The sequence below is a fragment of the Thrips palmi genome, unplaced genomic scaffold, assembly GCF_012932325.1.
Source record: "Thrips palmi isolate BJ-2018 unplaced genomic scaffold, TpBJ-2018v1 HiC_scaffold_5, whole genome shotgun sequence".
In the NCBI taxonomy this organism is placed as follows: Eukaryota; Metazoa; Arthropoda; class Insecta; order Thysanoptera; family Thripidae; genus Thrips; species Thrips palmi.
Window position 1 is genome coordinate 12,271,490 of NW_023144632.1, and position 26,575 is coordinate 12,298,064.

Consider the following 26,575-nt stretch of genomic DNA (forward strand, 5'->3'; position numbering starts at 1 on the left):
CCTGCCCTGCCCGCCCGCCCCACCGCCCAGGCAACGCGTTCCTTGCGTTGCGCGCGGGCCGACGTTAGTGGCACTCCGCCCACACGCCCCAGGCCGGGCCGGGCAGGCCCAGGTGGCGGCGGTGGAATGGCGCGGCCTGAAACAGTGCTATCCGCGCGACGTACTTAAGGCTGACGAGCTCCGCCGCTCGACGCGCTTCCCTGTTGCTGCACTGGAAATAAATTCCGGAGCGACTTGATGGCCTCGTTGTCGCAGCGCCCGGCGAGCGCCGTGACGGTGGGGCGGGGTGGGGCGGGGTGGGGCGGGGTGGGGCGGGGTGGGGCGGGGTGGGGCGGGGTGGGGCGGGGTGGGGCGGGGTGGGGCGGGGTGGGGCGGGGTGGGGCGGGGTGGGGCGGGGTGGGGCGGGGCGGCGATGGAAACACAGCCTGAAAGCTGAAAGCCGAGCCGAAGGAGGCCTTTACAGCGGCAGCCATAAAGAGATCCCAGAAAATGCCGAATTGAGTTTTGGCGCGCCAGAAGGAAAATGGTGCGGTGAGATGACTGGCATTGCTGCCCGTCAAGGCTGACTCCGGAGGAGGGGGGAATGAAGGTTGGTTCGTTCGGTCATGCATCCATTTTTCATTTATTTCTGTTTGAGAGCGAGAGAGGGGGGGCGTTACCGCACGGCCGATGGCTTTACTTTGTATTCGGGGCGTGGATCGTGTTCAGGGAGACCAGGTGCAGTGCAGCACAGGCAGAACGTGCCGGCGCCGCGCTGCGACGCAAGCGGACGCATGGCGGGGGTAGGGAGCGAGGCACGGCGTCGCACGGCGTCGCACGGCGGCGCACGGCGTGGACTCTGCGCCCCGCCGGTCCATCCAGTCTCCGCCCTCCGCGACCGAATGAAAACGCTGCGTCGCTCTGTCTCTCTCGCACTCGTGGCGGTTGACTGGTCGCGAGAGAGAGACAGAGCGACTAACGATCCTTCGGAGTGAGACGGGATGGGACGCCTCCTTTTGGTCCTCGGGGCGGGGCACTATGCCACTGCAAGCGCCACGGCGGACGGTGCGATTGGCGTCGTTTCGATGGGTCAAGGCCTCACGGCTGCCGACCCCGCAGAGGCTTGTTCGAAGCCGGAGAACCGGCGAGATTTTTCTTGGAAACTGTGCGCTGACTCAGAGAAACCATTCTGTTGCAGCCAAGCTGGACGGCGTGAAGACGTACATGCGGATGCGACGGGTTCCAGGGTCCCTGCAGGTCAAGGTCATCAAGTGGTTCGACTACCTGTGGTTAACTCAAAAGTGCTCGGACGAGGAGAGAGCAGTGAGCTGCCTGCCAGGTAGGAGCCCGGCCGGCCGGCGTGCAAATACAGCCAAGACGAGTCGTTCCGTCTTTTTGATTCAATTTTTTTCTGTTGCAGACAAACTCAAGGCAGAGATAGCCATCAACGTGCACCTCGACACGCTCAAGAGGGTGGAGATCTTTCAGAACACGGAGGCTGGCTTTTTATGCGAGCTCGTTCTTCGACTGAGGCCGGTGCTCTTTTCTCCAGGAGACTACATTTGTAGGAAAGGTAGGATGTTTAGAGGATGCGACGACCAGCGGCACTGTGAATTCCAGAACGTCTTGCCAGCCGCGTCACGACCAGTCTGCCGGACCTGTCACTGACGGGTGGCTATGATGCCTTTCAGGGCTCCTAACCTACGGCTCCAGTTGGCACTAAGCCCGACATTCAAACTCAAATCAAGTCATCGCCTATCTGCAGACCTTTTTTCGTGGCACTGGAATGAAAAGTAAGCAAGAAAAAGTGATGACGTTGATTGCCGCATAGCGTAACTGGAACCGACAATCAAAGGATGTGACGCGGGCGTCGTATTATCAAACGGACGTGGAAAGTGTCACGTTACTTGAATTGCCGTCACGTGTCCCGTCACATGTCCCGTCGTGTGTCCCGTCGCGTGTCCCGTCACGTGCCCCGTCACGTGTCCCGTCACGTGTCCCATCACTTGTCCCGTCACGTGTCCCGTCACGTATCACGGGTCACGTCAGGTTTCACGTCAAAACAGCGCCGCTTCCTAATGCAGGGCCTGTGCGGCCTGCGCGTCGCCGGGCTGATGGCCAGTGGCGTCCGCGGCGCTGCGCCCGTGCTGCGGTGCTGCGGTGATGGGCCGGCCCACTGCCGGCCGTGCCTGCCGTGTCCGCCGCAGCCCCCGTCCATCATGACGTGCTAGATGGCCGAGGGAACCGAGCCACCAAAACAAACGCCACACACTTCGGTGTCAGGCATTTCAAATCTCTACGCGACCCTCGCATCATGTGTTCAGCGCACAGTGGAAAAGTTTGCTGGAGTTTCCCCTGCTCTTTCTTCCCCCCGAAAAAGTAATGGGATCTCTCAAAGTGGCAGAAACTGCTGCGGTCGAAAAAAGAGTCACAGAACGAGTGAATACCTCTGAATAATATGGAATAACCGTGAAAACTTACAAACGCCTCGAAATGTTTAAAAAGATAACGTGGAGCATATTTGTTGTCTATTAATCCGAATACCCGGGTGGGTGCAAGGAATACTTTGAGTGAATGCCCCCTCGATCCTTGGTCCCAATGAAGAGTAAATACGCTCGGTGGCTCGGCTCCATGGCTCGGCGCTCGGCAGCGACGGCCCGACAAAAGAAGACAGGGGGATGCGGCCGCGGTCCCGGCCGGGCCACCACCGGGCCACCGGGCCACCCCGCAGGCTTTCCGCAAACTGATTCAATGACGCTGATCCGAGGCTGCGGCGCGGCGGCGGGGAGCAGCCCGGCCAGGCAGCCAGGCCAGGCAGCCAGGGAGGCAGGGGGAGCAGCTTGGAGGGGGATTTGAATTATTGATAGCCCCCGCGCAACAAAATATATTGGCTTCCTCCTCGGGCGCACTTGAAAAGAGAGAGATGAGGGAATCGTTATCATCTCCTTGAGGCTTTCAAAGTTTGGATTGTTTTCTCGGCGGTGAAAGGACAGGCGAGTTTATTAGACTCGTGTGGCTTCCCGCTGGCGAAGCTGTAGCCAAGTTTTTATATTGATTTCTCGGAATTAAACAAAGAGTTTCCTCTAAATGGATGCAAAAGGGCAGAGTGAAGTGCTGCCGTGCGTCAGTGCAGGAGAAATTTTAATTTATTTGTGAAGACCGCAGTGTGCAGCCCGAAAACAAAGAAAATAATAAAATGACTTGATAATTTGGGTTTTGGCTCTCTGGTGCGACGCTGCCGCACTTTATACGGGTGCCGAGCGTGCTCTCCTGCCGGTCTTTCCTCGTGGAGACGTGATGGCGTAATTCGAGGCTGCCCCAGCGCCCTTTGAATTTGAACGACGCCGGCAGCAGCGCCGGCAGCGACGCCGGCAGCCTGCTCGCTGACGGGCTTCTCCACCCCCGTTCTTGTTCACAGGAGAGGTGGGCAAGGAGATGTACATCGTCAACAGGGGCCGGCTCCAGGTCGTCGCGGACAACGGCAACACGGTGCTGGCCACGCTCAAGGCGGGCTCCTACTTCGGGGAGATCTCCATCCTCAACATGGGCACGGCAGGTACGCTGCAAGCGCTGCCAAGCTCACAGTGTAGCGCCTCGCCCGCACCCTTAACACCCCCTCTGCGCAGGCAACCGGCGGACGGCCAGCGTGCGCTCCGTGGGCTACAGCGACCTGTTCGTGCTCAGCAAGAAGGACATGTGGGACGTCCTGAAGGAGTACCCGGCGGCCAGGGTGCGGCTGGAGGCCATCGCCGTGAAGCGCCTCGAGAAGTACAAGCGCGCGCCGCTGGAGAAAGGTGAGGCGTCGGTGTGGCTTCGGTGAGGCGAGGCCCCCTGGGGCCCCCTGGGGCCGGCCAGACGGTCTCTTTGTCTCAGTGTCACGCAGCCAATGCCGAGGATTGACGAGCTCTTTGTTGACAGCGGCGCTGGGGCGGTCGCAGTCCACGCCCGGGCTGGTGGAGTCGCGCGGCCGCGTGCCGCTGGAGGAGATGTGGGTGTCCCCGCTGGACCCGGTGGTCTCCTCCGCCACGGCCAACTCCATGTTCAGCCCCAGCCACTCGCCGACTGCAAGGTTAATGTCCAGGCCCCCCTTGGGTCCCTTGGCCGCGGCGCCCCCGCCATCCGCGGCAAAACCGGCAGGAGGGTTCGTTACATTCACCACCACATGCTTGTCCTCGGGCCCGTGCCTCGCCGTGCCGCATGAGGCCGACGTGGCCGAGCGCGGGGCGACCGCCAAACGTAGACAGTCGCGAGTAAAAAGTGTCGCCGTACTGGTTCCCCGCTTTCGTTGTGCTCGATAGAGTGTCGCATGCGAGCTTGTCGATTACTCGCTTCCCGGGGTGAAGTACCACAGTACCGACCGAGGGGCATGTGCGTGAATGATCGTGCGCTTGTGCCTGAGAGTGCCTGAAAGTGCCTGAAAGTTCCTGGGAGTGCCTGGGAGTGCCCAGCCGTTGCTGCTCGCTGACGTTCGTTCTCCCTCCAGCAGGTCGCTGCCGCCGCACCTGCGCAACGTGGACTCGCCCAGCAGCGCCAACTCGAGCCAGCCGTCGTCCGAGGGCGTCGTCCACCTGGCCGCGCCGTCGTACGCGCCCCCAGGTGAGCCCCGCCCCGCCACTTGCCCGTGACACATTCGAGCAAATCTGAGCGAAGGTCGATGGACATCCTAGCAAACCCGAGCAAGTCCCGAGGAAGTTCCGAGCAAGTCCTGAGCAAGTCCCAACGACCTTCGCTCAGATTTGCTCCAGCCCCAAATGTGTGACGGGTGGCGCACGAGGCTCCACGGCCGGTTCTCAAGTAAACCACCATTGCCTTTGCCGGGCTGCAGGGACCGCGGCCTCGTGCAACTCCATGGCTCCCCTGGTGGCGCATTCCCGCGCCGAGTCCAGGCTCGAGTCCAGGCTGGAATCCAGGGTCGCGTCGCGGTCGGGCAGCCTGGTGCCGATGCAGGGGCCACCGCTGCAGCAGCTGCAGCACCACGGACAGGTGAGTAGTGTGCCGAGCAAGCGCCAGCAAGGCGGAGAGGAGTCTCGCTCCCCCATCCATTAGTCACGTCGAGAGCCAGGCTCCAGGCCCTTCCTGCTGACGTGTTCCAGGTGCTGCTGCAGGACGACACGCAGGACGCACTGCGCGCCAAGATCCAGACCCTGCAGGAGCAGCTGGCGCGCGTGCAGACGGAGAACGCTTCGCTGTCGGCCAAGCTGTCGCAGCAGCGCTGGGAGGTGGACCAGCGGCTCATGGACATCGAGATGCACATCTGCGGCGCGTCTTCGGGGAACTCCTCTGCGGCCGACGACCGCGAGTCCTTCATATAGCAGCAGGGGTCCGGGCCGCCCCGCCCGGGGCCGGCCTTCCCCGCGCCCAGCCCCGCGCCAAGCCCTGCGCCCCCCAGGCCGGCCAGCCGCTCAACAAGCCGCACTCGGGACCAACTACTCTGTTACTCTCCACCAACAGACTTGTTGTTGCTCTTCTGCTGCAGCTCGGCGGGGGGAGTCGTCGTCGTGATCCTGGCCGCTCAGGTCAGCCTGTCAGCCTGCCCCCACCGCGCTGCACTGCGCGTCTGCAGAGTGACAAATTTAATTTTATATGTAGGAAAGAAAAGATATTTAAGTGAAGAAAGAGGGAGGAAAGAGCAGGAAGGACATGTTCAGAGATTGGAGCTGCGAGCACCACGGCCGTGAGGAGGCCCGTCACCGCGGCGCCGCGTCGCCGCCCGGCAGCATCTGTGTCATGGCGCAGGACTCATTTCAATTTACTCTGTTGATATGTTCCGTTAAAACTCCCGTCCATGTGAACGTTCAGCTTTATCCCTGAAAAGGGAAACTTCAATCAGATGCATTCGTTTCGAAAAAGAAGCTGCGCGAGCGGCGCCTTCACACTCAGGGGAGAGACTCCTTAAGGCATGAAGCCCGGCGACTGTGTGCAGAGTGCTACTCCACCAGAACTATTCGCGAGTGACGTAGCCCTCAATGCAATGTGACGTTATTTTTTACGGGAAAGTTAAATCAGTGTGCCGAGACTCTGTGCGGCGGGATGCGTCTGTCGTCTCGATCTGTTACGATGCAAGCGTGTGTGTGTGTGTGTGTGTGTGTGTGTGTGCGTGTGAGTGTTGTGTGTGTGTGTGTGGGTCCGACTGTCTGTGTGCGCGCGCTTGCATGCGTTCGTGATTGTGGCCATGTGTTGGTGGGCAGTCTCCTTTTTTGAGGTTGTTAAGAGGAGGTGCAGACCGGACGTTAAAATTCTGGTCGTTGAAAGGGATGGTTGTGGTTGAGTGTGGACAACGCGTCGTTTTTTGACCTGACAAAAATGGCATCGTCTAGAACGACGCGGTTTTGCAGTGTTTCAACACTATTTTGTATTCTAAGAAGTCTTCCAAAAGTTTATATGGCCCTTCTCTCTTTTCACAAGTCTGTACCGACCGAGACAGGCGACTCTAAAAGGGACAATTATGATTAAATTCACTCTTGGACCACCTTCATTTCTAAAGACAAAATCAGAATGCAATATCCAGAATTGATAATTTTCGTTGATTTCCACCAACAGAGAGTAATAGACCAGACCCCTAATTCCTACCGCCTCGCATCGAACTCGTATCCTACAAGCCAAAACAATAAGCATAAAAGGACCAAGGCCACATCATCCGCGAAACCTACAATTTTCGTACCTGTGGGAAAGAAAAGGATTATCCCTCTTGAAGTTCCCCGAAACTTGTTTAAGTTTTATCTGCTTACTCTCTCATTTAAAAAGCCTTAGCTCATAAAATAAACGCCTTTAAAGTTGTTTAACTAATGTTACATTATAATTAAAGGATTTATAGCTAAATTAAATCACGCCGACCTAACCCATTTTTACTTAAATCAATTGTTGTTGGTATGTTTTAAAAGAAATTATATTTATTGCTCTAAGCTTTTCTTGCAGATATCTTGTAATTAAGCCTGAATGTGTAAACGACCTTGTCCGCTCTGTTTCCCTTTCTTCTGATCGAATTGTAAATTACGTCACAGGGACAGGCGCTTGCGCAACTAATATTCTTACTCCGGAAATTAAAAGCGCCCAATTGTACATAAAATCATCTATTTCTAAATCTATTGACCATTTAAATATATTATGTTGGTTACAAAAAAGACTTGTTTAATCCATTGAACATCAGTCGTACCCATTGATCGTAATGATCATTCCCTGCAGCATATCAACGAAATGCTATAAAAATCACACTAAAGATAAACACTTTTGGAGTTTGAAACACACTGGTTAGAACAGCGCGTTGCCTCACGCTGCGAGACTGTGGAATGGAGACGTAGAACGACAAAACGAAACTACTGCCAGTACAGTGACTTTATGTAGTCTGAAAATACGCTTACAGCACGTGCAAGAACTCGTTTTGACTTTACTCGCAACATGTATAGTCTTCTTACCGACTGCGGCAGGTAACTTACCCACAGGGTAACAACTACTAACAGTCTGCCAATTTTGTAATGGAAATGTATTTTAGTTTTTTTTTTTTTTTTTTTGTTTGTTTTTTGTCTAGTGATGTACATACAATTGTTTTTTGTCTCTGTGTTTAAAATGGTTCGTCGGTTTGGGCCAGTTCGGCCTGTCCGTCAGGCCAGCACACAAATGGAATAATAAATGGTTTGAAAGTGTGCATTGCATTGACGCCGCCACGGTTTTGCGGGTTTCCTGGTTTTCTCGCGCCGATTGTCCCAGATGAGAGCACTCCGCCAGCGCGGCCGACAGCGCGGCGAGGTTTGTCAATATTTCACTTCCCCGTCGCGGTCGCGGCGTAGCGCGGCGTGGCGCGGCGGGGCACAGCACGGCGAGTAATTTGATCGCACATAGTTGAACCCGCCGCGGCCTCGCCGAACCAAAGCGCGCGCAAATGCTGCTGATACTCCATTATTTAGTCCGGCCGGGCCGTCATTTTTCACCGCCTCACCGACGAGACAACGAGGCAGCGAGGCGCGCGGCGGCAACCAAAATCAACGCTCCGATAGCAGCAACGTGTCGCGAGGAACCGAGGCAGAGAGCTTGCCGTGATGTAGCGCACTTCCGCCGCTACTCGCTCGCATTCACGGCAGCTCGATGAGATCACTCGCGCGACAAGTTATGGATTAATGAGGCCCAAGTTCCGGGCGGCGCCGGCGGCGTGCCGGCGTGCCTCTGCCACCAACTTTGGCGCGGCGTGGCGTGCGGCTGCCTGTGGCTGCCTGTGGCCCGCACCGTGATGCGCAGCACATTCTCCCTCTCTAGGTGCAGCCTGGCTTGCACGCTCCGTGCGCACGCCGTTCTGCATGGCTGCCTGCCGCGGAAGTTTGTCGCCGTTCCACACACGTCGGCGCCTCCTTGGTAGATCTTCCGTCTTCCCCCGACCGAACGATCTTATCCGCCGAAGGGTAAAGTCTCTGCCTGAGCGGAGTAGGGCCGCGTTGCGGCCAGTGGCGGGCACTCCGGCCCGTAAGTTCTCTGTGTCGCGGGGTAGATCAGGCGGGAGGTCGAGAGGCCACAGACCACTGGCCTGCGAGCTGCGAGCGCCCGCCGGCCGCCGGGTAGGCAGCCCACCGCGCGCGCGCGTCGGCCTGGAAGCGCGGTGTCTCTCCGCCTTGCCGGCGCTGCCTCGTCTGGCCTGCCTGGCCTCGCCACGCTCTGGCTCCAGCTCCTGGCCGTCGTCGCGGAGGTGCAGGCGCACGCCGACGGCCGCAGGGCAGCAGGATGTAACGCGCGCCGCGCCTCTCGGACTTGCCGAGGATGGAGTCAAGGCCGCGCGGATAGGCGGCTTGGCGAGTTCAACGCACCGGCCGGCGATACCGGCGATGATACCGATACGTGTAACGCAAGGCGCAACGCGCAAGGCGCTCATACTCGGCTTGCGTAACGCGAGGGGCGCGGGCCTGGCGCGGGCGGCCCGCTAGCCGGCAGGCAGCCAAGGCGGGAAAAGGGGTGCTGCCACTGCCCTGCTGCCCTGCTGCCCTGCTGAGTGGCATCGCTGTTTGCCGCTCCTGGTCCGATCACAGACTCACTTCGTGCAGACGTCAAATGAAAATCGGAAGAGGGTACAAGACTGCTCCTCAGCAGAGAAACTAGGGAATTGAATGATAGCGTGATGAAGACGAGGCTAGGCGAGGTTTGGCGAGGCTAGACGAGGCAGAGCAGTTTGCAGACAGGCCTCGGAAGGGTTGGCGCATTGCTGGCCGGGGCTATCTCCCTCGTGGGTGCCAGTGCCGGGCATGCCCAGTGGGCAAACGAAGCAGCGGTTTTTTGTTTTTTTTTTGTTGGTGTTTTTTCGGTTTCTTCGGCAGTACAACGCCTGGCGGCCTGGCCCGAGGCCTGGCCTGATGTGCGGCCGTGGTCTTGGCCTTAACCTTGCCCTCGCCTGCTTCAATTACAGGATGATGGGTTATCGAGGCGGGAGTACAGCCACTGTGTGCGTGCGAGCAGCGCGGGGCAGCGCGGGGCAGCGCCATCACCACCACGCCACCACGCCACCACTTCCTCGACGGCGCGCTCGCCGGCCGGGCCGCCTGCACCGGCCTGCACCCTGCGCCGCCCCTGCCCCTGTCTCTCTCGCCCACATGCACTACTCCGCCAGGGTGCGACAGAAACGCCCGACGGTCAGGGATGACACTGAGCACTTCCTGCTCGCTAATTGTCGGCTCGGCGCCGCTTGCCTTGTTTCGCTGTGCGCGCCGGTTTTCTGGCGTGCTCGCATTATCGGCTTGCCTTCCCTCGCTTCATTCATGCCTCATGCCACCCTCCCTCCAGATGGCTATCGGGACCGATCGGCACGGCCGCGGCGTCATATTATTGCTCCGCGACGCTGGGGTGGCAGCCAATCCGATAACGCCCGGATCATTCGCGCGAGCGGAAAGAAGAGGCAAGACCGTTGGGCAAGACCTGTTTACCATCAGGTTAACTAGACAGGGATTCGGGGAAGCCAAATCGATGGCAAGAACGACGGCCATTTTGTAATCTGGGAAAACTCCGATTCCCCGACGAAGAGCAACTATCGTAACGAAGAGTCCGTTGCAACGTCGCATTTGAATCTTTTCCTGAATCCTTGCATGGTGAAATACGAGTCGCAAGTCAACAAAAACGTGGCAGATCGCATTCTCAGGAAGTGAGCGAGTGCTGTTCAACATGTACTTAAGTTGAATTGAACCGAAAGACATGTTGAGGTGAGAGTATTGAAAGTCAATATCAATCAAAATAAACCATCAGTTTTTTTTTATTTTTGTTGTTTGTTGCGTTTAAGGTTTTAAATTTGGCTTTGGCTTGCAAATCAAAGAAAGAAGAAGTTATAAGCGTTAATTTTCACTCTTTTTCTAATTTTTCTAATTTTATTAATTTCTAATTTTTCTAATTTCTCATATTTCTACATTTTTGTTTTTGAAAGAGTTTGAAGTTGGCCGCCACTTTGTCGGTGAATAAACGCATCCCAGGTGAGAGGAAAATTACAGCTCGCGCAAGCCTGCGTCAATAGGCCGGCCCTGACCAGGCAATTTTTTTTTGTTGTTTTCGCACGCCGCGAGTCCGCGAGTGCCGCGAGAGAAGTGCAATGACTGATGCCAAGGACACTAGCCGGGCCGCGGGCTTCCTTTGGACAGTGACCGATAACGCGGCCAGGCGGCACGCGCGGTTTAAAGAGACAGCCTCATCCTGCGTCAGGCCCGCGTGTGAACCGGACCCGACCGGGCCTCAAAGTCTCGAGGGACTCGGAGTACCGGACGCCGGCGAGAAGGGCTCGTGGCGACGAGGGCGACGGCCGCACTGCAAATGCAAAGGCGATACTTAAGTACATTTTGTGGCGATACCATAAAGTATCGCCAACAAACGGCCTTACCGAAAAACCTTGCCTTCAGAACGGTGATACACAAAAGTATCGTCACTGGTGAACTCGCTACTATACTCACCAGCTGCGCATTATTCAAGATTGCGGTCATTGGAGGATTCGTCGATGGAGTGTTCCGCACAACGTTCCGCGCAGAGTTGCCGCTAGTTTGCATTGGCCGGCATAGACGGCGGTGGCGAGGCCGGCGAGTCTGCGTCACGCGCGTCACGAGTCTCGAGAGCGGTGGGGTGCTCCCTCGGCCCCCCGGCCCTTCGGCGCTCGGCCCCCGACCCCTGGCACACGTGTCCGCGAGGCTCGTGCCGCATGGCGCCTCCCTCCTGGTCAAGAGCACGCGCGCGCCAACGTCACGTGTGCCACGCCGAAGTGTCCAGAGGCCCGGCGTCAGGCCCCGAAGAATAGTCCGGCCGCCCTGTCTCTCGCGCGCTCCGATTGCGACATGCAGAGGGCGACGAATCGGACTGCACGGGGTGCACCTACGTGACGCCCCTCAGCGCCGCGTTCGCCGCGCTGGCGTGGATTTGCCAGTGCGGCGGCCTGAACGCAGCTGCCTGAAGGCAGCGGCCTGAACGCAGCGGCCTGAAGGCAGCGGCCTGAACGCAGCGGCCTGAACGCAGCGGCCTGAACGCAGCGGCCTGAACGCAGCGGCCTGAACGCAGCGGCCTGAACGCAGCGGCCTGAACGCAGCGGCCTGAACGCAGCGGCCTGAACGCAGCGGCCTGAACGCAGCGGCCTGCACCCTGGCGGCCGGCGGCAGGCTTCGCGCGCGCACCGCCGTCCGGCACGCGGCCGGCGGCCGCACCCCACGCCCCACGATGGCAGGGTGCAAGGACCCAGGGGCGAGGCAGGCGGCACGGTGCGAGTCCTGCCGTCGTCGTGTACACTGTGGGACGTCCCACAGTCCATCGCCTGTCGACCGCCTGACACCACAAAAGTTTTGTGATACTATGCCAGGAGAACTGATTGCGCTGAGAGGAGTTAAATCCCCGAACGCGACTTCTTATCCAGCGCCAGGTAAGGAGACCACTGAGCCCCCGTATGCGAGCACGGCGGAGCGCTGGGCTTTGTTTCGTTGCCCGAACGCTAGTCGCCACGACTGACCATGATTGCGTCTATGACTAATAAAGCAAGTTTAATCGAGTCCTTTTAAGCTGACACTGGCTGTCCACTCGCTGCCTCTGTTTGCCAGTCTTTGGACAGTTGTAAGGATTGTCCTCGTGTAGCCATTGAGGCGTTCAACGGAACACAGTGTGGGACACAGGGTGGAACACAGTGTGGGGCGCCGGCTATTTCTCTCAGTGTGGGATTGCGGGACTCCCCGCGGAGGCACGCGGGGGCAGGAACCCTCCTCACGGCGCCCACCTCGCAGGCAGGAACCCTTCTCCCCTTGGCGTATGCCCGTGGCACCTACACTTGACGCCCCACCCCGCCTCGCCCCGCCGCGCCGCGCCCCGCCCCGTGGAGCTGGGCCGCTGCGCCCGGGGCTGGTCTCCCCTGCCGCCGTCCCTCGCCGCGCCGTGCCGGCCGTGCCGGCCGCGCCGTGCCGTCGCGTCCACATGGGGACGCGGACCACACCGCACGGCCCGCCACGGCCCGCCGCCGCCAACAGTCCCGCGTGGACCGCAGTCGCAGCCGGAGCCAAGCAGGGCCTAGTCCACTTGGAGTCCACTTGGCCGCGCACGCCGCCAAAGTGCAGCACGTGCTCCACCGCCAACGCCCGAAAGGAATCGGGATTCAGGTCAGTCCTCCTCAAACCAAAGAATGCATTGTCGACCTCGTGAGGATTTTGGGCTAAACTGGGAGTTGGTCCGATTATCGGTTGTTGAAGACTATTTTTGACGAAACCGGACCACTAGGTTATCACTTTTCAAAATCACAGGTTGGCCTTAACCGGGTAGTGGGTCCGACGGCTCTGTCATAAGCGAGTCATTCATGTTTTTTGCAAACCCCAAAAAAGCAGACTATTGGTCCCCTGCGCTGACTTCGATCGGAACCACTTTCATTTGGCAGTGGCGTTGCCATTTTATTTTATCAAAAATTTTACGCCTAATAAACAGTTTATAAATGGTAAAGTGGGGGTTGCTGGCAATCTTTCGTCACTTTTGATAACAGCCCAGGCCTTGCCCATTTGTCCCTTTTAATTTGAACAACTAAATCGTGACATGATTTAAGGCCTGCCATGTGAAACTTTACAAAAAAAAGAAAGGACATAAAAAATCGGGGGAAATGATGTGCTTTGCCATTGTTATCAACATCGCATAGATAATTCTTAACATGCGTGAGGAGCCATGCAGATGATTAAGTAATAATCGTAGGATGAAACTTTTAAGCTTTGCCTAAAAACGAAACAAAAATTATGTGCACATTGTTGCCCCAGAACATTATCTCGACAAGATAATGCATTGCAACTTGCACGGCCGAGCGGCACACTGCTGTTCTTCAGAAAGCTGGCTCCGATCCACCTCGCAGACGCCACCTTCATGTCCCCGTGTCTATTTCCCCCTATTTTCTACCGCTGTGTCAACAACTGCGCCGGGATAATCGCTCGGAGGGGAACCGCTGACGCCGTGGCCGCCTCTTTGTCCGAAGTGCCGGGCCGAGTGCGGCCGAGTTCGGCCGTCCGCGAGCTAACGAAACAATCTGGCTGACCGTGCGGCCGTGCGGCGCGCCACCGGGCCGACCAAAGTGTCGGCCGTGCCGCCGCAGAACGCGTTACGTCTGCACAGTGCGGCCACCATGTACGTTCGCGAATCATGGCCACTGTGTGCGGCCACTGTGTGCGGCCCGACGGGCCGGCAGGTGCCCACTTCGTCGTTCGTAGCGTTCGCCGCGTTCGCCGCGTTTGCGACGTCACGCCGCACACTTCCTTTGTCCCCCGCCCTACATCGGCCACATCGGCCGTATTCGCGACGACACGGCGCGGCTCAGCTCGGCTCCGCTCGGCTCCGCTCGGCTCGGCTCCGCTCGGCTCGGCTCCGCTTGGCTCGACTCGACTCGACTCGGCTCGGCGCGGCACGGCACGGCACGATCGCCGCACTGACATAATTTTGGCCAGCGATACGGCCGGGCTAGGGGGAGGGAGGTGTTGAATGTTGACAGTTTTTTCTCCAAAATGATATCAGTAATAATTGTTGGGCAGGGCGCGGAGCGGGATGCGAGGGAGATAGTGACTGACGCCAGCCGATGATGCTGCGATGCTGCGGCGCGATGAAAGACGGTCACAAGGAGACACCGCTTTGCTGCTCTTGCCCTCTTGCTGCTTGTGGTGTCAGCCCCATTCGACCGGACTCGTGCGCGCCCCGCCCTAATGTGACTGAGATCGCTTGCAGAGTGCCGGCGGGGCCGGGGATGCGTTGCTGCTGACAGCCTGCTGACGCCCTGACGCCCACCGCCACGATGATGACGCCCTTGCTCGCCTGCTTCCTGGCCGTGCTGGCGGCCTGCCCCGGCGCCCATGCCGCCGCCCGGTCCACGCCGCCGCAGCCGCGCCTCCAGAGGGTGGCCGAAGTGCTGACCAAGCCGTTCGCCCCCGACGAGGCCGCCATCTCCAGCACGTGCCGCCAGCACTCCCAGCTGTACCTGCACCACCTCACGCAGCTCGCGCCCTGGGCCTTGCAGAGTAAGTGCGTCTCGACCTTCCCCAACGCTCTATCTTATCGTCCTCTGCCATCAAGCGTCTGTCGGCGCGCTTCCAGAGTGTCTAGCAGACGTTGGGCGCCAAAAAACGGCCCGCGGCGCCCGGCGCTGGCCCGGAGACCCGGGGGCCCCCGCGCCCCGCGGTGCGGCCCAACCAGTCCGTTCGACGGCCACCTCGTCGCTCCAGTCCCGATAAAACTTCCCGTTCCATGCATTTACTCGAAAGAAGGCGTCGTCGCCGTACGGCCTGGCGGTGCCTGGCGGGCTGTTAAGGGCTTTGTAGGGCCGCCGCGCGCCGCGCCCGTTATCGGCGTGCCTCCTCATCACCGAGACTAAAGAGGTCACCGTCGGGACCATTCACTCTCACAGTCACACACTGCGCCGCACCATACCGTTTAACACCATTCCCCGGCTTGTACGACGTTTGGACGGCCGCACGCGGCCCGACCGGCGAGTCCGAGTTACACGCGTTACACGCTGGCCGGGCCGGCGCGGCCCCTCTCACCGGTAGCCGCGGTGGCCCTGCCTCAGTCTCACAGTTTAGTCCGGTCTCGTCTGGCCATTGCGTCCCTCCCCTCCCCTCGACGCCCTGCCCGCCCTGCCTGGCCGGCATTTGGCAGGGCACGGCGGCATGGCTTGGCCAGGCTTGGCCCTATCCTGTCGCTGAATATCAAGACAAGGCGGAAGCGGCAGGCTCAGGCTCGCAGTAGAGCAGCGGACCGGCGACGCCCCCTCGCCCTCCGGGTCAACCGGCGACAGCGTGCGGCCGCGAGCGGCGTGCGAAACCATCGGCAAGAATGTTGGTCGATACCAGGTTGCTTCTATACGGTTGGAGTTTTGGACCCGAGATAGGAAGTGTGCTTCCCCTGGCTTCCCCCTCCCCTCGCCTTTCTTCCCGAAATGTGGAGAGGGGCGTGAGGCGCACAATTATCGCTGCAGTCAAATACGGCCGTGCTGCCCCTTGGCGCAGGCAACGATGCAAACACATATACATACAGACACGCACGCACTAGTTGACGGGCTCACGAGGAGCTTGCGAAGTGGCCGGCGTTTGAACGCTGGTCCCCCGAGCACTGCGGTGCGGTGCGGACCCAGGTCACACCGCGGCCAGCGCGGCCACAGCGACCGCGGCCTGGCTGGCTAGAAAGCGGACGCGCGGCCCTGTGGCCCACGCGATCGGACGACGACGACGCGACGACGCCGTGGACGCGGCGTTCCGCACGGTCGTGCAGCAGAAGGCGGGAAGCCCAGGACGCGCGGTGACGGCGTCGGTCGCGTGTCGCGCGGCGTCGCAGGCGGCAGGACTCATTGCGCTACCCGGCTACACACATGGCCGGCTCGGCTCGGAGTCGGACCGTCCGGACGAGAGTCGGAGCTGGCCCAAGCTGCCCAAGCTGCCCAAGCTGGCCTCGGAAGGTCGGTCGTTGAACCGGCGAGCGCCTGGCAGTGCCGGCAGCGCCTGGGCTACCCCGGCCGCGCCGCCGCGCCGCCGCTCCACGTCCGCGGCCCCCCGCCCCGGCCGCCGCGGCCTGGCGCGCAGGCTGCACCGGGCCACCGCGGCACCACGTCGCTGCGGTTTACTGACCCGATTACGCAGAGGTGTGATAGTGCGGCACGATAGGGCGGACGGGGAATTGCAAATGTGCAGGGCGCGGGCCGACCGCCGCCTGCCCGCCGCCCGGCCCGGCGCCGCGGCTCGTCTTATCGACGGCGGCCTCCTCGAGCAGGAAGCGGGCGCAGCCAAGGCGCAGCGAGCGCGTTTGAATGGCGGTGGCGGACCCAGTGGCGGACGGCCCATGCCAGTCCCTTCTCCGCCCAAACTGAATGGGGCCGGGCCGGCGCCGGGCGCGCACACAGAGTACGTGCAGTGAAAGCTCGTCCGGACTGTCCAAACAGACCTGTCGCCAAAAGTCTGGCAGCGAGTGGGGGCGAATGAACACCCCCTGCCAGTGTCCCTGGCGGTGTGACGTCCTAGATCAGTGCTTCCCGGCGGATCAGCTGATCAGCTGCCTAGTGGGGGTCGTTGCCCCGGCCCGGCCGCCACGGGCCGCCTAACAGCTATCTCCTGCTCCAGGTTACAAGTCAGCCTGTATCTATCGGACTTGCTGGTTGATCGCGGTGGCGGCAGGGCGCGGCGGGGGGCGCTGCAGCGTTGCAACAATCGGCACATCAGCGGAGGCACGCGCGCTGGGTGGCGCTGCGACGCGCGGACGTCATCGGCCGAGTCACTAAACAACAAGGAACCGACTGAGTAGGTCACTTTTGCGTCGCTTGAAAGTTTCGAGATTTCGACGTTAAAAATGTAGGCATTTCCTGGATTGGGGTCCGCAAGGCACTGATGGCAGGGCAGGCCGTGTCGCACAACTTCCGGAGTTTGTAGTCTCGTTTAGTCGACATGTGATCCAGTTATACCAAGTGGATCGGTTTGTTCGATACCCGCTTCGGATAACGACGCGGGTTTTTCCTTCAGCCGGCCACAAAGATGGCCTACAGCGGGGCGGCGGGCGCGGACACACCTCTTTGCTTTTCACTTCCCTCTAGTATCTCCCGCGCCCACTTCTGTGCCGCGGCGCGCTACCTCTCTGCCCGGTGACGTGCTAGTGACGCGCTGGTATTCGCTGGTGAGATTTCAGTGACGCGCTGGTGACGTGCTAGTGACGCGCTGGTGACGTGCCGGTGACCCGCTGGTGACGTACTGGTGACGTGCTGGTGACGTGCTAGAGACGCGATGGTGACGTGCTAGTGACGTGCTAGTGACGCACTGATGACGTACTGGTGACGCGGCTTGCCCACCTGAGCGCGCTTTGGCACTAATTAGCCAACTCCGGCAAGTAAGCGGGGCGTGGGGCGTGGGGCGGCGGGCGGCGGGGCGCGCCGAGGCCGTTGACATCGTCGACGTGCTGCTGGTCCTGGTGCTCGCCGTGCTCGCCGTGCTGGCCGTGCCCCACCGTCTGGCCGTTGCGGTGGTCCGGCCCGACCCGGTCCGGCCCGGCCCCCGCCGAGACGACGCCACCGCGGCTGTTCACCTCACCGGCGTAAAACCGGAAGCGGAATGGGCGAAACTCACGACGTGTTTGGAAAAGAAGGAGCAATGCCAGACGGCAGGGCAGACAAGACAAAGAGCCAAACCTGTTGCCGACGCCGCGCCGCCGTGCCGCCGTGCCGCCCCGCCGGCCCTCTTTCCAAATGCGCTCCTACTTCACCTTCAAAATGATGATCATCATCACCGTCATGTAGTATTCCTAAAAGACCGAAGTGGGGCCTCACACACTGTCTTGTGCCGAAGCCAGCGCGGCCCCAGCGGCACAGGACTCGGGCCCAGGCCCAGCCCGCCGTGACGCGGGAGGTGTGTCCCTGCACGGGTGCAACGTCGGCAGGCCGGCAGTCCGTCAGGGACAGACCAATTGTGTTGCGCTGGCAGCGGCCCGGCGGATCCGAGACGGCGGCCTGCAAAGTGATTTATTTGACTGCTAGGGCGGCGCAGGGCGGCGCAGGGCGGTCAGCTGATCGCTCCAGGGCCAAGTGCAGCCACGTGCAGCGGCTAGCGCGGCTGTCCCGACCGCGCCGGCCTCCGCCCCCGAGTCCCCCGAGCCCCCCGGCAGGCTTATCGCGGCGTGACGTCACCGCGCGGCAAAGTGGCGCGCAGGGACGCGAGGGTGCCTTTCACAGCCACTAGACAACGAGTTGTCCTCGCCAGCAATCTTCACCTGTTGGCGTGCGTGAGCCTGCACCATTCAAAGGACGTTTCCGAGCGGGGTAGTCGCTGCCTGTTGGAAATGGGTCAAACGGTCAGTCTCTTCCAGTACCAACACTTCGATGGTCTTCTCTGAACACGTCCCCGACAGCCACCCAATCTAGTCGCTTCCTAGTGGCGTCCCCGACCGAAATACACGCCGCCCCGCCCCGCCCCGCGTCGCTAGGTCCGGGCCGACCGTTGGGACGGGCGGGGCGGGGACGGCCTTGAGGTGCCTCGCTGGACGACGCGATGGAGACGAGGCGTCGAGCGGCGCGCAGGACTCGATGCGTGGGAGGAACGCGTCGCGAGAAAGACGGATGGACGACCCTGACCTGGGCCCGAAGGCCCAAAGGCCCGGCCTCAAGGTGCTGGCCTGACAGATGGGCCGAATCTAGGGCCGGCGCGGCGAGGCGATGCTAGTGTCGCGCAGCGTCGCGCAGCGTCGCGCAGAGCGGCTAGGCTAGACCACCTCGGCGGCGTCCACATCGTTCACGCCGGCCCGTATTCAGGTCACCCCAATTTCATCAGTAAGGAAGGGCCTTGAAGGGCCACTCAGAGTGTTTGGGAGCGGCCCGGCACACGACGCGTTTTTGTCTCTATCCCACTCGCGTCGGCTACAGGAGAGAGCGAGACAGAGAGACGTACGCACTGCCCGCTGGCCGCCTTAGGATTGAATTCAGCCAGTCTGTGCTCTGACACTCTTTTTGTCTTACTCCGCAGTGTACGACTCGTCCACCAAGATCCCCGCCTCCATCATGGCGGGCAACATCCAACAGCTGGGCAACTTCGACCAGTGCGTGGCCATTCGCATGGCTTCGGACACCGGCTCAGGTGCGTATCCAGGATACGGGTGGCTGGTGGCGGTGACGCCCCTGGCAGTCCAGTTTGGTGCTGACATTTGGTGACTTCTTTGCCGCAGACGTGTTCCGGGGCAAGCACTGCACGGCGCAAGTGTCCTTCCGCATGCCCGCGGCGGCTGGGGAGTCCCCCCTGGGTGACCTGCTGCTGGCCGCAGCGACAGCGTCGGTACGCCGCGACGCCCTTCTCCTTTTGCCACATTCGGAACGACAAAGTGTTGGTAGGTGCCCTGAACCGTGTTTGTGCTTGCAGGGCGCGGCGCCCAGCAACACGAGCGCGGCGTTCGACTGGGCGTACTGCGTGCCGTCGTCGTGCTCCTCCAGGGACGTGGAGGCCGCCCTGTCGCTGCGCCTGGCCACCCTGGTGGGCCCCACCGCGGCGCGCCCCATCGTCACCGTGGACGACGGCGCCTGCCTGTCCGCGGACACCGGCCGCCAGAACACCCCTCTGCAGGCCAACGATATCGCCTTCATGTGAGTCCTCCGCGCGTCCAGGCAAACCTGCAGACAGGCAAGTGCGGCGCCACTAACTGCTGCCCTTTGCCACCCCAGCTGCCTGCTGCTGGTGACCATGTACATCATCGGGGCCAGCACCATCTACGACGTCATCTGCACCGCGCCCAAGGAGGACGTGCTCACCCCCGGCAGCAAAAGTAAGTCCCTGCGTCCCTGCGTCCGTTGGGCTGCTCTACGAACCTCGGGCAATGCATGCCCCACGCCCCCATCGCCCCGTTGCACTCATTGACGTGCTGACGCGCTGACGCCCCTCTCCTCGGCTGCAGGCTCCGCTCCCCGCACCTCGCGCCTGCAGGAGATGTTCGTGGCCTTCTCGCTGCGCCGCAACGGCGCCGCGCTGCTGTCGACGGCGAGGTCCGGCGACACAATGGGCTGCCTGCACGGGCTGCGCGTGCTCAGCATCTCGTGGGTCGTGCTGCTGCACTCGTTCTACATGGAGGCCGTCTCGCCCAACATCAACCGGGCCGTGGTGCCCAAGGTGAGGCGCCGAGCACGCCGAGCACGCCGAGCGGCACCGTGACAGGCGGGGCAGGCGCTCGTCGATGCGCCGCGCCGTTAATTGCAATTAGGACACTCGTTATTCACACCCGCTTCGCCTGCTTCGCAATTCGACCCTTTTTGCTGTGGCTGGGAAAGTTAGCCTCGGCGCCGCAAAGTATCGCGAACTCGCCGTTCTGCAGAATGCAAAAGAATGACGGGAAAATGTTGTCGGTCGGCAGCTGGGCGACTCGTGGGGCAACATGGTGCTGATGAACGCCACCCTGTCCACGGACACGTTCCTGCTCCTGTCCGGCGCGCTGCTCGCCATCAGCTTCCTGCGGTCCTCGTCCAAGGCCCCCGAGGCGGCCTTCAACCCCCTGCCCTTCTACCTGCACCGCTACGTGCGCCTCACGCCCGTGTACGCCGTCGTCATGTGGTTCTACGCCAGCCTGCTGGTGCGCCTGGGCAGCGGGCCGCTGTGGGACCGCCTGGTGGGCGTGGAGGCGGACAACTGCCGCGCCAACTGGTGGACCAACCTGGCCTACGTTAACAACTTTGTCCAAATCTCCGCGCCGGTGAGTCCAGTGTCTCCCTCCAGCCAGAGACGGAATGCCTAGCAGCAGTCCCGCAGCTCACCGTGTCGTCTTCGTCTTCCTGCAGTGCATGAACCAGACGTGGTACCTGGCCGTGGACATGCAGCTCTTCTGGCTGTCCCCGTTGGTGCTGCTGCCGTTGCGGTGGTGGCCGCGACTGGGCCGCGCGCTGCTGGCGGCTCTGGCCCTGGTGTCCGTCGCCGTGCCTTTCACCATCACCTTCGTCGAGAGGCTGCCTGGCGCCATGTTGTACACCCTCGAGTAAGTGGAGATCATGCAAACGAAAGCCTGATGGCGGCCATTCAAATTGTACGCAACAGCTTGAACTGTAACAGGAGGGCCCGTCGAAAACTATTTGAACGTTTCGTGCTTTGCAGTCAGTCGCTGCTGGGCCAGGTCTTCGTCCAGGTGTACACCCGCGTGTACAACCGCGCGGGCCCCTACCTGGTGGGCATCGCGTTGGGCTGCGTGCTGACGAGGGTGCGCGGGCGCGCGGTGCGGCTGTCCGGCCTGGTGGTGGCGGCGGGCTGGACGGCGTCGACGGCCATGTGCCTTGCCGTGCTGTTCGGCGTGTTCGGCTTCTACCAGCGCTGGCACACCTACTCGCCCCTGGAGGCCGCGCTGTACGCCGGCCTGCACCGCACGGTCTGGGCCGCGGGCGTGGCCTGGGTGGTGTTCGCCTGCGTCACGGGCCACGGCGGCCCGGCCGAGGCCCTGCTGTCCTGGCGCCCGTTCGGCCCCATGGCGCGCCTCTCGTACTGCGTGTACCTCACCCACTATGCCGTCATCATGGTCAGCCACGGGCTGCGGCGCGCGCCCGGCTACTTCAGCACCTTCTTGACGGTGAGCGCTATGTCTCTACAGTCACGTACTGACGCGATGGCGCGTCAAAACACAGGTCAGTTTTCAGGATGTTTGAATAACGAGCTGCTTGGCTTGCACTCAGATTCAAGGCGCCATGGGCACGCTCGTCACCTCCTTCGTCATCTCTGCGGTGCTGTCCCTGGCCTACGAGATGCCCTTCATGGCGCTGGACCGCGTGTTGCTGCAAAGAGGTAATGCAGTCCGCCGGCCCTTGGCAGTCGGGGACTGCGGCAGTGTGACCCCCAAGGCCGCCAAGGCCGCCAAGGCCCTTCGAGGCTTCCTGCACGTCACTGACCTCCGCTTGCCCACAGCGCGACCCGCCGGCCCCTCCAGCAAGAAGGCGGTCGCGGCCGCGGCCGTGCCGGTGTGCAGCGTCGCCACAGTGGAGGCCGTGGACGGCAGGGCCGTGGACGGCAGGCCCGACCTTCACGGATACGACAACGCGGCCTTCGAGACGATGGCCGAGAAGTGACGACGCGGAGGTCTCGCCGGCCGCCGGCGTGCTGCGGCGGGGTGGTGCGGCGGGGTGCAGCCCCTGTCGGCGTCAACCTAGTGCGGCCTCCGCGCCCCGCGTCAAGCTGACGTGCGTTCCTAACTGAGTACAAACGTTAGTGTTAGGTGTAATACTGAAGCTTTGAACTCGGAGTATTTTTCTTGCTGTAGCTTTACGGGTAGGAACTGTGTTCTATCTCTAGTCAACCTAATCCACCTAGTGCAAACAGAGGAGCGCGTTAATTTCTGAAAACCAGTCCTGTCTTTACCGGGATGACCAACAGAGATGTCGTGTTCCTGGGCTTATGGAGAGCACGGCAGCAGCTGAAGCCACACATTTTCAAGCATCGAGTTTTCAGAGCTGAAACTTGCACCAAAGTAAGAGAGCTGTGCAAATTTAGATTAGTAGAATGCTGTACCCCACGGATCATTTATACTTAAGTTGGAATATTCACAAGAAGTGCAGCATGGCACAAACATAGATTTTAGAAACGTATTATTTTCATTCCCACCAACACTGCGTGTGCTAGAGGCACACGGCTTCGAGGACGGGCCACTGGCATGGCTCTGCACGGCGCTGTCTTTATGTTTTAGAAATATGTTCCACAAAACGTGTACTTAATTAAATGTCTGTGATAAATGAACCTTTGTACGAGAGCACTTGCTGTTGAATAAAGCGTCCATGAGCTAATGCGGTCTTTGTTGTTTCTGCGGGCGTTTAAGACGATGTCGTCACTCATTGAGTCATTGGGGTCGCCCTGCAGGCCCTGCAGACTGCGGACTGCAGGGGGTGGAGCCACGCGCGGCGTGCCAGCGTGCCAGCCCGGCTAGCCAAGCTTGAAGGTCGCCGTCGCCGCGCCACGCTGGCTCCCTGGTCCAGGTGGTCCAGGTGGTCCAGGCCGCCGGGGCTGGGCGGGCCAGGCCGGGTGGACGTCCATGCACACGCAGAGTTCCCGCAACTGACAGTCAAATGGACAGCAGGCAACCCTGTAGTGCGTTGCGAGCATTTTGAATTTCACTCACTGACACGCCCTGGATCGCCCAGCCGGTGTGCCAACGGGTCGGCCACGGATCCACCGACTGACAAAACGATCGATCAACCACCCTTCCAATCTTCGAATAAGAGATAAAAGATGATTGCTTGCTCGCACCCCCTTTATCGCACTTGCCCCGTTCAAAGTGTGACAGGGACAGAATCGGCTTCTGATTGGCTTCGGTGGGACGAGGCGGGGCGGGCTGGACCGGGCGGGGCAGGGCGGGGCAGGGCGGGGCAGGGCGGGGCGAGGCGGGGCTCGCCAACCGACCCCACCTCGGGCCTGCCTCAATCCACCCGCCCCGCCATGCCTGGCTTGCCGGCTTATAAAAGGGCAGGCCACTAAAAAGCCGGCAGAGACGCTGTCGAAAAGCTTAGGTACATTGACGTGCTCCAGGACCGCGTCGTCCACGCCCCCGTCGTCCACGTTCACGTCATGGCGGGCTGGAGAGCGGCACCGCGAACTTTGTTGTTCCCGTGCATCGCCATCGTGGTGGTGGCGACGACGCCCGGGGCAGCGGGGCCCTTGGCGGGGCCCTTGCCGGGGCCCGCACGCCGATGGAGCGACACGGCCGTCGTGGAGTCCACAGTGAGTGCGAAAAGAGGCAGGGAAGCCCGAGGCTCGCGCCACGAGTGGAAGTGCGCGCGCGTATGGTGTTTTTTTGGGGGGAGGGCGTGTGTGTAAGAGAGAATGAGTATGTGTGCGCGCGCTCAGTCTCGATGTTATTCTCCAAACTGTTTGGAAAGGTTCCATTCCCGCGGTAAAAGAGAAGAGGCAATAGGGTACGTAAATAGTCGGAGCATTTGATTGGTATGGCAGTATTTTTCCGCCGCGGGGTTCGGGGCTCGGCGCGGCCTGCCTGCCGGCGGGTGTGCCTATCTTTCTCTAAGCGCCACCGGGCGGAACGGCAAAAACAGAGTCGGTTGCAGGCAGCAGCAGCAAGCAGCCCGTAATTCGCCAGGTCAGGTCCGCCGTGGCTGCGCTGGTTGCGTGGCCGTTGGTGCTGATAGTTGTTGCGCTGTCATTGAGAGCGGCGGTGATTAGGGACACGGATCGGCATCGGCCACCATCGGCCCTTGAGGTTCTTTTTGTCGAGAGGAAAACGTAGGCAAGGGAAAGGCACTGACCGATAACCTTGCGCAACTTTGTCGATTCTTGGAACGCCACCGTCTTGAGTCAAGTACCAGGTGGTTTGCACGCAGCCACGGCATGCAAACTCGTGTGTAGCATTTAGGACCGCGGAGGGATGCCTTGGAAGGAGTGGGCGATTCGCGGTGGACAAAGTTCTCAAAACGGCTTCCCCTTCCTCCCCCTGCATGCCGCGCGCCCCCAGATCCAGGAGGTGTACGCGCGGCCCCCCGCCGACCTGCTGTTCGCCGCCACCAACCACGGCCACGCCGCGGCGCAGCAGACAGGGCGCAGCAAGCACGCCAAGGGGGGCGGCAACAAGCACGGCAAGGGCTACCACCACAAGCAGTCCGCGCAGGGCAACGACGGCTACAAGCACTACGACGCCTTCCACACCAAGAGCGGCGACAAGTACGGGTGAGTGGAAGCACGAATCAGCACTCTTGCAGCGCGTTCTGATGCGAGATTCAGAGTTGAGGTTTCGATGATGACCTGAGTGGCGGCGCGGTGGGGGCGCGCGAAGGGCTGCCTACCCAGCGAGCCGCAGGCCGGTTGCCTATGCCCGCGGTACGTAGTGCCCCTCCTCACTCTCTTTGTCTCTCTGTCACTCTGCCCCCCCCAGGTACGAGCAGCACTCGTCGTTCGGCAAGAAGAAGAAGGGCGGCAAGAGCGAGAAGTACGGCGCGGCGCATGACGCGGGCTTCGCGGGCTCGCACCCCGACGTGGAGGTGGTGCAGCGCGGCCAGCAGGGCGCCGCCAGCCTGCGGCACGGCCCGCGCTCCCAATCGCTGCAGGACATGAGCGGGGACGCCTCCGTGGACCACGAGAACACCAAGTACCGCCGCGGCCTCCACGACGACGACATGTTCTTCGTGTTCTCAGGTAGATTGTGGCACAGTGACTGTGCACCCGGAGGGCAGGCAGCCCACCGTGCAGTCAGTGGAGGAGGCATTTGATGGCAACCGCGCAGAGTGAGATTGCTTATATTAATGAAAGGCTGAAATCAGTGTGAAATGGGTTTTGAACAAAGTTCATGATGTCCGAAATTACACGTGCAGTACAATATTAATGTTAAACTTAAATTCACAAACTTGAATATAATGGAATGGTGGTCCTCTGTCGCAGCCGATGGCAACGACAACCAGGAGGACGGCGAGGGCCAGCAGCAGCAGCAGGCCGCGGACGACGACGACCACGACGACGACGGCGAGGCGGCGGTAAGGCCTTGCCGCTGAGGAACGGAGGGTTCACCTTGGAGCTTGGGGAGGGCCAGCTTGGAGAGGGTCGCGACGCTTGCTCCGCCACGCTAAACGCGCGCCGAACCGCTTTTTGCAGCTGTTCCTCATGTGTCTTGACGAGTGTGACGTGTGACGGTGTGTGCTGCAGGAGCAGCAGGAGGCCGCCGACGACGACGACGAGGACGACGACGGCCAGCGGCAGAAGCAGCAGCAGGAGGCCGAGGATGACTACGACTACTAGGGCGGGACGCGTCGCGTTCCACCCTATCCGACCTGTCCGGCCTAGCGCCGAGTTTCCACCTTTCCTTACACTAAGATTGTGTCCGGTGGGGACAAGGGGGACGCTCCGTTCCGCGTATTGTGTTCGATCTAGTCAACCCCTGGCTCTGGCTGCGCTCTCACGGGCCGACGGACAAGGGGGCTATTATGTTAGATTTGAGATTTATTTTTGTGTTGTTTTTTTCTGTATAACTTCTTATCATTTCATCACAGTTTTATTCAAAAAGAGAAAGGGGAGAAAACAAGAGTCATCCCGGCCAACCCCCGTGACGCTGGCGAGCGCTCTGGGCGCGGCATCGCGCTTTCTCTCAGCGCTGTCTCAGCATTATCTCTGTTTAGCAACACTTCGTCCTCGTCCACCACCCACCTCTATATTTATGTTACCTCTGACTTGTTACCTAGCGGTTGTTCGTTAAATGTTGTTTTGTGGTTATTAAAAACGTTGAAATCAATCGTCCATTCCGTCACTAACCGTTGTGCTCCACCTCCTCCATTACACTTTGGGACCACTGTGGGAGATCGGGAACATGAGGAAGAAGAGATGAGCTCAAAGAGAGAGAGTGGCGGGGAGAGAAAATGGGTCGGTGGGCTGTCACTCCCCTTTGTGGTCGTGCAGGACGTGCAGGATGCGCAAGCCGCCGGGCGACTGGGCGGCGAGACGAGGCGCGACGCACTGCGGGCTGCTGGCTGGTGCACTTGGCTTCGCCACGCCGCGGGCCGCACCGTGACGGCGTCAACATCCGGAGTCGCGGCGGCCTACGGCGGCCGGGCCAGACGCGCGGAAGGGACGGCGGACGGGCGGAAGGGCCTCGCCGAGGATAGACAAGGCCTGGCCAAGCAAGGCAGCAAAGCGCCGAAGCGCGCCTCGGACCGACCTGCGCTCTGAGCTCTGCGTAGAACGGC

At 60.8% G+C, this 26,575-nt stretch overlaps 3 protein-coding genes across 4 annotated transcripts in view; all 3 read left to right on the forward strand.

The window, feature by feature from the left end:
* Nucleotides 1–7,621, forward strand: part of LOC117650242 (cyclic nucleotide-gated cation channel alpha-3) — a 28,127-nt gene extending 20,506 nt beyond the window's left edge. Inside the window, exons 6-13 of the mRNA XM_034393497.1 lie at nucleotides 1,178–1,318; nucleotides 1,400–1,552; nucleotides 3,398–3,535; nucleotides 3,606–3,773; nucleotides 3,898–4,048; nucleotides 4,466–4,575; nucleotides 4,805–4,962; nucleotides 5,073–7,621. Coding sequence (XP_034249388.1) covers nucleotides 1,178–1,318; nucleotides 1,400–1,552; nucleotides 3,398–3,535; nucleotides 3,606–3,773; nucleotides 3,898–4,048; nucleotides 4,466–4,575; nucleotides 4,805–4,962; nucleotides 5,073–5,291 — 1,238 coding nt within the window. The 3' untranslated portion in view covers nucleotides 5,292–7,621. The remainder of the gene's footprint in view (nucleotides 1–1,177; nucleotides 1,319–1,399; nucleotides 1,553–3,397; nucleotides 3,536–3,605; nucleotides 3,774–3,897; nucleotides 4,049–4,465; nucleotides 4,576–4,804; nucleotides 4,963–5,072) is intronic.
* A 4,787-nt stretch (nucleotides 7,622–12,408) lies between these two features.
* On the forward strand, nucleotides 12,409–22,684 carry LOC117650241 (nose resistant to fluoxetine protein 6-like). Of its 2 annotated transcripts, XM_034393495.1 has the most exons (12): nucleotides 12,409–12,557; nucleotides 14,149–14,438; nucleotides 18,912–19,022; nucleotides 19,111–19,217; nucleotides 19,302–19,522; nucleotides 19,601–19,701; nucleotides 19,831–20,042; nucleotides 20,284–20,619; nucleotides 20,705–20,898; nucleotides 21,015–21,480; nucleotides 21,584–21,692; nucleotides 21,813–22,684. In XM_034393495.1, exons 2-12 carry the CDS (start codon nucleotides 14,216–14,218, stop codon nucleotides 21,971–21,973), a joined length of 2,241 nt encoding a protein of 746 aa, XP_034249386.1. In that variant the 5' UTR covers nucleotides 12,409–12,557; nucleotides 14,149–14,215; the 3' UTR covers nucleotides 21,974–22,684. The 2 variants fall into 2 exon arrangements, with proteins under 2 accessions (XP_034249386.1, XP_034249387.1); XM_034393496.1 differs by lacking the exon at nucleotides 12,409–12,557 and having other exon boundaries at nucleotides 13,879–14,438.
* A 1,019-nt stretch (nucleotides 22,685–23,703) lies between these two features.
* Nucleotides 23,704–26,124, forward strand: LOC117650244 (filaggrin-like). Its single transcript, XM_034393500.1, has 4 exons — nucleotides 23,704–24,572; nucleotides 24,778–25,037; nucleotides 25,281–25,372; nucleotides 25,542–26,124. The coding sequence occupies exons 1-4, from the start codon at nucleotides 24,274–24,276 to the stop codon at nucleotides 25,632–25,634; spliced, it is 744 nt and encodes a 247-aa protein (XP_034249391.1). The 5' UTR covers nucleotides 23,704–24,273; the 3' UTR covers nucleotides 25,635–26,124.
* Nucleotides 26,125–26,575: the final 451 nt, after the last annotated feature.

Bases quoted from the DNA above. Each gene is read 5' to 3' on its own strand.
- LOC117650244 (XM_034393500.1), top strand. From the start codon at position 24,274: ATGCCTTGGAAGGAGTGGGCGATTCGCGGTGGACAAAGTTCTCAAAAC. The intron at 24,573-24,777 runs GTGAGTGGAAGC...TGCCCCCCCCAG, and splicing joins AAGAGCGGCGACAAGTACGG to GTACGAGCAGCACTCGTCGT. The intron at 25,373-25,541 runs GTAAGGCCTTGC...TGTGTGCTGCAG, and splicing joins ACGACGACGGCGAGGCGGCG to GAGCAGCAGGAGGCCGCCGA.
- LOC117650241 (XM_034393495.1), top strand. From the start codon at position 14,216: ATGATGACGCCCTTGCTCGCCTGCTTCCTGGCCGTGCTGGCGGCCTGC. The intron at 20,043-20,283 runs GTGAGGCGCCGA...GTCGGTCGGCAG, and splicing joins ACCGGGCCGTGGTGCCCAAG to CTGGGCGACTCGTGGGGCAA. The intron at 21,693-21,812 runs GTAATGCAGTCC...GCTTGCCCACAG, and splicing joins CCGCGTGTTGCTGCAAAGAG to CGCGACCCGCCGGCCCCTCC.